Source organism: Verticillium dahliae, genomic scaffold (genome assembly GCF_000150675.1).
Source record: "Verticillium dahliae VdLs.17 supercont1.1 genomic scaffold, whole genome shotgun sequence".
Classification (NCBI taxonomy): domain Eukaryota; kingdom Fungi; phylum Ascomycota; class Sordariomycetes; order Glomerellales; family Plectosphaerellaceae; genus Verticillium; species Verticillium dahliae.
In genome coordinates, this window is record NW_009276921.1 from 1,504,565 (window position 1) to 1,513,774 (window position 9,210).

Genomic DNA, 9,210 nt, shown 5'->3' on the forward strand with positions numbered 1-9,210 from the left:
CCCTGCGTGTATTTTTCGAGAACTGTAGCCATGCTGCAAGCACTCAAACACCAGGATCGGTCGGCAACAAGGAGACGCGCAGTACATATGCTACCTGATATCTTTCGTACTATTGATGTCACGATTCGCAGGTGCAATACACGGAACAACACGAGCTCAGCATTACTACTACCATTCATCACACCACTTCAGGGTATCGTTTGGTCATTATCATCAAGGCTATCCCCAGCCACGGCACATTCCGAGCCGCAAACCACCTGCAGCATGGGTATCCTCACGAACACCGCGGGTTGTCGTAATTATAAGTATAAGCGGACCAGAGACCGTCAAAGTGAGCCACTGCAGCAAGCACCACAGCACAGTGGAAGATCTGGTGAGAAGCGCCCCAGATGTCAAACTTGACAGGGTGCCACTTTTCTGGAAAGTGAATCTATATGGAGCCCGTTGGTCAGTCCCGCCGTCATTTACTGCACTGTTTGTGCGTGTATGTGTGTGTGTTTATTCCGTACGGGGCTTGGGGGGGAAACTCACAGCATAGGCATAGGCGCCGACGAGGAGGAAGACACCTTCAAGATAATAATAGCGGATGCCTGCCTGCTTGTCCAGCTGCGCGTAGGGAAACATGGTGGCAGCGTGTATGATGGGCGCGAACCCCGACAGGCCTGTTGCGACAAATGTGCCGAGGCGAAGGATGCGGTGCTCTTTGCTCTGCAGGCGTGGATGAAGCACAACGATGCAGGTCAGGAGGCTCAGGATGCCAATCTACGTACGCGTTCACGCCGCTGTCAAAACAATGCGTCCTGCGAACCGAACGGACAGGCCGAGAGACAGGATGACGTACCATGGTCCAGTACACGCCTCTCAGACGGGTTTCGCAGTAGAAGCCCATGTAGATGCCGGAGAGGAAACTTCCCAAGATCTGCACGACTATCGCCAGATAGTCCATGCGCAGCCACAAATCATGCATGGCCTGCGAGTGGCACAACATGGCATGGTACGCGGCGGAGACGCCGAAACAAACGACACTGCCCGTCAGAAAGACGTGGAAGACGGCTCTGTCGGGCCATGACGCGTCGGGGAACCGTGTGTCGAAATAGGCCCAGACGAGGTAGTTCCCAGCCAGGGCGACGAGGGCGGGCACCAGATGGCTCCAGATGTTGGCCGTTTCATTGTGCAGCGACGTCAGGCTCGCGATGCAGGCGGCCGTCGAGGGCCGCACCGCGCGGTAGCCTGTGAGAATGTGGCCATTGGCGGCATACCAGCCCGGGACGTCGGCGGCGCGGAGGAGACGCGGCTGGAGGCCTGTCTCGGACGCTTTTCGCTCGGCGAGAAAGCCGTACCGGCCGCGGCTATGCTGTCCATCAAGGTGGTGATGATGGCTCTTCTCCAGGCCGTGGTAGGGGGCGGCAGAGGCGGCGTGCTCGGCGCCGGGGCCGCGGGGGCCCTTTTCGCCGCAGGCCGGCGACGAGCGCCGGAGCAGTGCAAGCGGCGAAGTGGCGACCATGAAGGCGCAGATACAAAAGTCGACCGTTTCGTTCGCCTGGACGAATGTTCGATCGCGTCACACACGACAACACACGACAACCTCATCTCAGGCACAGAGAAAAATCGCAGTGCAGCATGACGGCGGGCGGCTTTGCTTAAGAAGCCGACAACGGGTGCGCGCGTGTGCGTGCAAGCCACTCCCTTCCCCCCCACCAAGTCGCTTTCGCTCTCGAAGAATTAGGGTCAACAAAGAGGCATAGTTCAAAGCATGTCAGCCTTGATTGCGTCGCTGATCGGAAGCCGCGGCCGGGATCATCGGGAAGTACGACCTTGACGGATGGGCGCGGAAATAGGGCCAACGGGGGGTGGGGTCGCGTCAGGGGGCCGACAATCTCAAGAATGGCCTTCTATCGACGGCGACATTTGGCCCATGAGTCTCTCTCCCAATTGGGGCCCTCGGGAGGGTACCTTTGGAATGGGTCTTTGCCTTTCGATGCTGTGTGGCCCCCCTTATTGTGACGGACTCGGGGCACCTGACCGTTGCGAAATGACCTTTGAGTCGGGCGCCTCGTGGCATCAATAGTCCGTTCCTTGGTCCATCCCCGAACGTGGACGGCCTATAGGCGGGAGACATTTAGTGTGCATAAATGACAGGTCGGTTCAGCCTCCTACTTTGTCCCCCCCCTTTGAGTGACGTACAAGTGGCATGAGTGGCCCTTTTCCCAGGTCTCCTTTTGACTTGGTTGTCAGCCAATTTACCAACAGCAGCGACTAGATAATGCAACGGCACTCTCCCGACTGCTATTATTACAAAGCTCTATGCAAGTCGAGGATTACAAAGTTAAAGCAGAAAAAAAAAGAGGGAGAAGACGAAGAAGAAGAAGACAGTATCGAAGTAGGGAGAACAAACGAAGAAAGCGATCGAGCAAGGCCACGGGACGGGGCAGTTGAAAGCCAACCAACCGGCCAGCCCCCTCGGCCATCCGTATATACGGCCCCAAAACAACAACAAAAGTCGCCCATTGTTTCCTTTCCTGTCGCTCGTCCCAACGCCTGATCAAAGTGCCTTTTGAACAAAACAGCAGATAATTGAGGCTCCTGGTCCCGGTCCTGGTCCTACCTGGAGGACGGACGGCTTCACGTGCTGACGCCGTTCTGCTCGCGCTGGCGCTTGGCAATGTAGTACGTGATGAGGTTCTTCGGATCGTCCTTGGTCGTCTTGACGGCCTCCCAGAACGGCCCGTCGCCGATGCGCGACTGCAGCGCCACGCACAGCTGCACGGCGCCCATGCGGACCCCGGACTCGGCCGACTCGAGACACCGTCCCGCGAGCCCCGCCAACTGCCCGAGCTCGCCCTCGGATGGCGCGTAGCCTTCTCGCTTCTCGAGAACCTCCTTGAGGATGTGGAGCCCCATGCTGAGGCACCGGCAGCCCCCCGTCGTCGAGTCGGCGCTGTCACCCAGAAGCTTCGTCATGGTCATGACCATCTCAGGCGCATCGCCAATGGTCACCAGTTCGGCCGCCAGCAGCTCTAGACCGCTGACAATGTGCGTCCGCGAGTCGTAGGCGCTGCGCGAGGCCACGAGCGCCTCGAGACCACGCGCCACGTGCGGCTGGAAGCGGTCCCTCTCCTTCTTGAGGAGAAGCTTAACCGTCGCAAGAATCTGCGCCTTGACGTCCTGCACCTTCTCCGGTGCGAGCGTCTCGAGCGGCGCCTCGAGGAACTCAAAGAGACCGGTGAGGAGCGCGTCAAACTTCTCGTCCGTGAAGACGGCCCGGTTCTCGCGAATCAGCGTCTGCAGCTTGCGGAAGCCGTGCACGTCGAGGGAACGCGCCTTGACCCGCGTGATGCCGCTCTCCAAGAGTTTTGTGTTCTGACGCGACTTATCGGGGGACTCGGGCAGGCCGGTGGGGTTCAAATGTCCGATCGCCGGCACGCCGGCATTCTCATTGACGGGCCTATCTTCGAGCACGGGGATGACGATGACGGGCTTGGGAGTCGTCTGGTCCTCTTCGGTGAAGGGATCCTCAAAGACCTTGAGCGTCTTCGATGGTGTCGTGCTCATCTCCTTCTGAGGGCTCTGCACCACAATCTCCGGGCTTGCTGGCGCCACCCGCGGGCTCGTCGGAACCTCGGGCACCGCGGACTCGACGGGCACAGTCGGCTCTGGATTTGCGGGCTCGACTTCGGACGGCTGCTCTTGTTCCTCGGGCGCGGGCGACCGGTCCTTCAGGCTCAGGCTTTCGACGCTCGGGACAAGCAAAGTCAGCTCTTCATTGGCTTTGGACGGGCTGCTTGCAAGTGTGATGGGCGCGTGCGCTGGCTTCGCCGGGCTCGCCCTCGGCGAGGGTTGAGGCTTCGCGGGGCTAACCCGTGGCGAGGCGGTCGTCTTCATCGCAGTTGGCTTAGCTGTGGGAGATGGCAGGCTCGATTCACTAACATGAGACGCATGCCCGGGTCTCGTCCTAGGAGGGACCCGCCTCGGCGGGGTCTCAATCTTGGCCTTTGGTGTGTTCGTTCTCGACTTGAGGCTTTGCGGGCTCGAGGCCTCGGCCGACGAGCCTTCATGTGTCCGAATCGAATAAGGGCCAGCAGTGGCGGGACGCTGGGGTTGTTCGGGGCGCTTCTTTGTTGGCCGCATGGGTCTCACAGACATACCACCAGATACGGTGGACTCGGGACGAGGACGTGTCGTCGCCGCTGATGTAGCGGCTGCAGCGGGGGGCGCGTTGGAGCTGCTCGAGACTGTCCTCGCTGGTGAAATGTGTGCCATGGCTGATCCTGGTCTTGCGGGCATGTTTCGGCCAGACATGGCCTTCTTCTGTGCCAACATGGCTTCTCTTAGACTAGGTTTTGACGAGGTGGCCATGGTGCTCCTAGACAGGCCCATACCGGGTCGAATAGGACCTTCCTCGACCTTCTTTGCCGCACCGGGATTGTGCGAGTCCTTGTTGAGCAGCTTTTGCGCCGTCGCGTCGAGGTTCTCCATGATGCTGTCGCCTGTCAGTTATGTCTGTGCAACCGTTGATCGGCCTTGCGTTGCCACTCACACTTCTGCCCTGGCAGGCCAATAAGTCGCAAAGGCCCAGTAGGTGCCGCGCATCTTCTCTCGCACGCCGGGGTTTGAGTCGTTGAGGCCCTTCTTGATGCACTTCTCAAAGAGCTCCACACCGCCGTTATGCTCAATGTGGCTCTTGTGGTGGCCTTCCTTCTTGAGGATGGTCTGCAGCCAGTCCGCAGCGTACGTGCGCGGCTGCACGTTCTTGTCCTGGCATGCGCCCCAGACGTGCTGCATGATTCGACTGTTGTAGGAGGCCCTACCGACGATGGCGTCGACGGTCACGTTGGCCTGTTGCGAGGCAATCTTCTTGGTGGCGGCGCAGAGCTTGATGAAGGTCTGCATGAGCAGCTCGACCAGCGGGTCCATGCCCGGTCCGAAAGCGTGGGCAATGTCCTGGACGAGGGCGCAGCCTTCCTTGGACAGACTTGTGCGTAGCGAGTTGACGGCCTTGATGATGCCGTCGAGGAGGGCCTTGAGCCCGAGGAGGAAGGGCTCCCGGAAATCCTGCGCCACGTTTCCTGCGATCAGCCGGCGTAGCTTCTTGACGCTCTCCTCTCTCTTCAGCCAATTTTGCTCCGACTCCCTGCCCTCAAAGTGCAGGTGCATGTCCCGAAGTATATCTTCTAACTCGCGTTGCGTGTTCACGTAGGACGGCTCCGCCTTGTCAGTCCGGACGTCCGGCGCCGGAGTGATGGGTCGCTCGCTCGGCAGGGCCGAAGTGCTGGCGGCGAGAGTCGGTCGACTCGGGGGTGCCATGTCGGAGGGCGTCTCGGGGCGGGTGCCGCTGGGGAGCAGCTCCTTGACGATGGCTTGTTCGATGGCCGGGCGGACCTTGAAGTTCTTCAGCTGGCGCTTGAGATCGGACTTGGCGGCATTGGGCGAGTTGCTGAGCATGGCAAGGATTAGCGACAGGGAGCGAGAACCAGAGGCTCGTGGTGTATGTAGGGGGTAAAGGCAGACATACCGGAACAGCTCAATGACGGTGGCCTTGGCAACATCGCGCACCATGCCGTCGGCGTCCTCGAGCAGATCCATCAAGGTCGGCACATAGCCGCGAAACTGCAGACCCTGTTCCTGATGCATCTGCAGCACCCACTGCATGCCGGCCTCCTTGGCGCGCGGGTTCTTGCCCGCCATGGCAATGTTCCTTACCATGCGCTCGACGTCGGCGGGCGCGACGTCGTACAGGGTGGTCAGCGCCTGGGCGGCGAGTGTCCTAAACTTCTCCTTCTGGTCGCCGAGCTTGTCGATGACGAGGGGCAGGGTGGCCTTGAGCTCCCTGTTGAGGAACTTGGGCTCCTGGCGCGAGAGGCGCGTCAGCAAGTGGTTGAGCGAGGTGAAGCCAGCATTGACGAGTACGGCATGTTGGGAGGACGAGGCCAGACGCAGAGCGTCAAAGATGGAAGGCACGAGGTGATCGGGGACATTATGCTGCTTGATGCCGGACTTGAGCGCCGTCACATGGTTGACCTTGGCGTCGACGGCAGCATCGGAGCGAAGCACTCGGAGCAGGTTCTCGACCTGGTCGTCGGATATCTTTTCGGCCATGCCCCGGTTTGAGATGGACGAGGGAGGGGGTGGAGAGAGGTTTGGAGCGTGTATGCGATGGAGGGGTCCTGTCGGTGGGAAGTCAATGTCAGTGGCAGGACCTAGGCAGGGTTGGCACATGCGCGTCGAGGATATGTTGCAGGCATAGGAATGTGTTGTCTGGGATGGGTATATGGACGATGGGGGTCGCCTTGTGCATGGACTCACCAGTGGCCGAGGGGTTTGGTTGATGCAATGCAATGCGAAAAGAGAGAATACTGAAGAATTGGATAGGGCAATCACGAACGCGACTCTGTGTGTGCTTCAGGAACGTAGCGAGATGGCGGGGCAGCTGTTGTTGACTGCAAGTGACGTTTATTAACCTCTCGCTGGGGTCTGTTGTTTGCTTGCAACGCAGCAGGCGACAGCAAACGACGTCGAATGGAAAACAAAGGGGGTCCCGGCCGCCCCTCCCTCGTGTTGCTCCGTGCCCATGGTGATCGGGGCAGGGGCTACCGGGTGATTGGCTGATCCTATCTTATCGATCTTTGAGTGGAGCTTTGGCCGCCTGTACCTCTCCACCTGCACCTACTACAGTACCCGCTACCAGAACTGGTAGCTGCAGCAAGCTCCAGGCAAGCAGGTCAGTGGCAGGTGCGGGGGAGGAGAGGCTAGCGCGCAGCTGGAGGCGCTGCATCAGCCACTTTTGCCCCTCCACCTCCACTGAGGGACCTCGAACCGGGCCACAGGTAGGTAGTTAGTCAGGGACGCGAGCAGTCCAGAGCTCTGGGCAGCAGCAGGGTCTTATGCTGCACTGCTGCAGCAGGGAGAGAGAGAGAGAGAGAGACGAGAGAGGGGAGGCAGACAGGAGATGAGGGGGGCGGATTCGAGACGGAAGCTCGTGTTCCTCTTTTTTAGTCTTCCATCTTTCACGAAGCACTGCTGTCGGTTCTCTCATGCCCATCCCTCACATCGTCCATCAGAACGAGATTCTAGCGGGTTCAGCGGATCTGTTCGTACAGTACCTAGGTAGCTTGCTGTGCCACACCTCGAAACGCCAGTTGTAGTGACCACCACTAAATCGGCCCCATCTCAGCTCACCAGCCTCGGTCTCCAAGCCTCATCGTGCCATCCGATGGAACCTCGATCCCAGACGACCCCGAATCCGCGGCGACTCTCAACCTCCATCCTCGAACCCGTCATGTCGCTCGCTTCGCAGTCACCAGCCATCTCAAACCCGTTTGCGCCCCTCTCCACCCCCGTCCCGCGTCCTGAAACAGACGAGTCGTCTTCAACACCATCCTCGTCTGCATCTCCGTCTCAGTCTGAGCCTCCCTCACATTCATCAACCGCCATGGCCGCCACCGCCGCCGCCTCCACCGCCGCCTCCGCCTCCAAAAACCCCTTTCCCACCCCCAAGCTACGCCTCGAGATCCGCGACCTCAACCACGCCGGCGCAACCGCCTTCCTCGCGACGACGACAGCCTCGACCCTCCTCCAAGATGCCATCGCCAACGTCCTGCGCCTCCTCTACAGCACGCCCTCAACCCCGGACACGACGACGCCCCCGACCCGCTCCGTGACCGTCATCCTGCGCGCCATGCCCGGCGTGGCCTACACGACGGGCTCCGACCTCGACGCCGACCACAAGGAGATCCACTTCTCGCTGTCCTACATCGCCGGCATCCCCGCCGACCGCCGCACCGCCGAGATCACGGGCGTCCTGACCCACGAGCTCGTCCACTGCTACCAGTGGAACGCCCGCGGCACCTGTCCCGGCGGCCTCATCGAGGGCGTCGCCGACTGGGTCCGCCTGCGCTGCCGCCTGTCGCCGCCCCACTGGAAGCGCGAGACGGACGGCCGCTGGGACGGCGGCTACCAGCACACGGCCTACTTTCTCGACTACCTCGAGCACCGCTTCGGCGACGGCACCGTCCGCCGCCTCAACGAGAAGCTGAGGACAGCCCAGTACCACGAAAAGGCCTTCTGGACCGAGCTGCTCGGCCGGCCCGTCGAGCAGCTGTGGGGGGACTACGCTGACAAGGTGAGGGACGATGAGACGGTCATTGTCAACAAGGACGACATTTCGGATGATGATGTGAGGTTGGGGCTGAGGGACGGCGCCGCGGCGGTGGAGGGCAAGCCAGATGGACAGGACGGTGGTAGGTAGGTAGGTAAGTAGAGTTGCCGATTATTTAGAAAGCAAGCGTTGTATATGCGTGTATTGTATGTGCGTCATCGAGATTGACCTACTCACGTTGGATGGAAACACAACGAGAAAGGAATACAATGTCTTGTAGTGTTTGTACCGACGAACGAAACTCTGAATACACCGCTACCGAGGACCGAGACCGATACCTAAACCATAGAAACCCAAACGCCTAGCCCAATTCCACCGTATTCCACCTGAAATGCCCGTTTTGCTGATCGCCCGACTGTCCGTCTTTCATGAGACGGGCCTGTACTCCTCAGAGAAGCAGGCACGAGTACGACGAGCGTGATCGCTAACTCATGCGCGTAGAGGCTCGTTGTGCTGCACGTCGTTCTCGCTGACGACGCTGCCGACTTCGGACCAACTCGCTGGTGTCATCATACCCTCACTCTCGCTAAGCACGTCGTACGGACGGCCGTTGTCGCCACCCTTGGAAGACACGGCGTCGTTGGCAATGTCCTCGCCGGAGCCGGCCAGAGAAACCGAATCCGTCGGCGTCAAAACACCCTCGCTGACCATCTCGGGCTCGGACATGGGAGCGGCGGGCGACATGGGCAGGGGCGAGTAAAAGTTGGAGCTCGAACCCTGGGCCCAAGCCTGGATGGAAGCGTACGCCTCGGAGGCACTATGGTCATCCTGGTCCTGGCCTGCCGTCATGTACTCGTCCTGGTCGAGCTCGCGGTCGAGCGTGGTCGAGCGCTCTGTGGCCGTGTCGTTGTCAGTGGTCACATCCACGAGGTCGGGCGTGGCGGTGGAGAGGGCGGCAGAGAGATTGGGGGGCGCGTCGTCGGCGTCGCGGGTCGTGGCGCTGTAAATGTCTGACATGGAATCATCGTGGTGGGGTGCGACGTTATTGGCGTTGTTGGCGTTGTCGAAGAGCTCCACAGGATCGATCCGGTATTCGTCGTCGAACGGGTTGGCGA

General features: G+C 60.2%; 4 protein-coding genes across 4 annotated transcripts; 1 reads left to right on the forward strand and 3 right to left on the reverse strand.

The window, feature by feature from the left end:
- Nucleotides 1-460: 460 nt before the first annotated feature.
- Nucleotides 461-1,504, reverse strand: VDAG_00450 (adiponectin receptor protein; the record flags this gene model as incomplete). The annotated part of the gene is made up of 3 exons (XM_009651827.1): nucleotides 461-472; nucleotides 532-762; nucleotides 842-1,504. The coding sequence occupies 3 exons, from the start codon at nucleotides 1,502-1,504 to the stop codon at nucleotides 461-463; spliced, it is 906 nt and encodes a 301-aa protein (XP_009650122.1).
- Nucleotides 1,505-2,622: 1,118 nt separating this feature from the next.
- On the reverse strand, nucleotides 2,623-6,096 carry VDAG_00451 (STU1 protein; the record flags this gene model as incomplete). The annotated part of the gene is made up of 2 exons (XM_009651828.1): nucleotides 2,623-4,480; nucleotides 4,538-6,096. The coding sequence occupies 2 exons, from the start codon at nucleotides 6,094-6,096 to the stop codon at nucleotides 2,623-2,625; spliced, it is 3,417 nt and encodes a 1,138-aa protein (XP_009650123.1).
- Nucleotides 6,097-7,276: 1,180 nt separating this feature from the next.
- VDAG_00452 (PBSP domain-containing protein) lies at nucleotides 7,277-8,245 on the forward strand (the record flags this gene model as incomplete). The annotated part of the gene is made up of 1 exon (XM_009651829.1): nucleotides 7,277-8,245. The coding sequence occupies one exon, from the start codon at nucleotides 7,277-7,279 to the stop codon at nucleotides 8,243-8,245; it is 969 nt and encodes a 322-aa protein (XP_009650124.1).
- A 339-nt stretch (nucleotides 8,246-8,584) lies between these two features.
- Nucleotides 8,585-9,112, reverse strand: VDAG_00453 (uncharacterized protein; the record flags this gene model as incomplete). The annotated part of the gene is made up of 1 exon (XM_009651830.1): nucleotides 8,585-9,112. The coding sequence occupies one exon, from the start codon at nucleotides 9,110-9,112 to the stop codon at nucleotides 8,585-8,587; it is 528 nt and encodes a 175-aa protein (XP_009650125.1).
- Nucleotides 9,113-9,210: the final 98 nt, after the last annotated feature.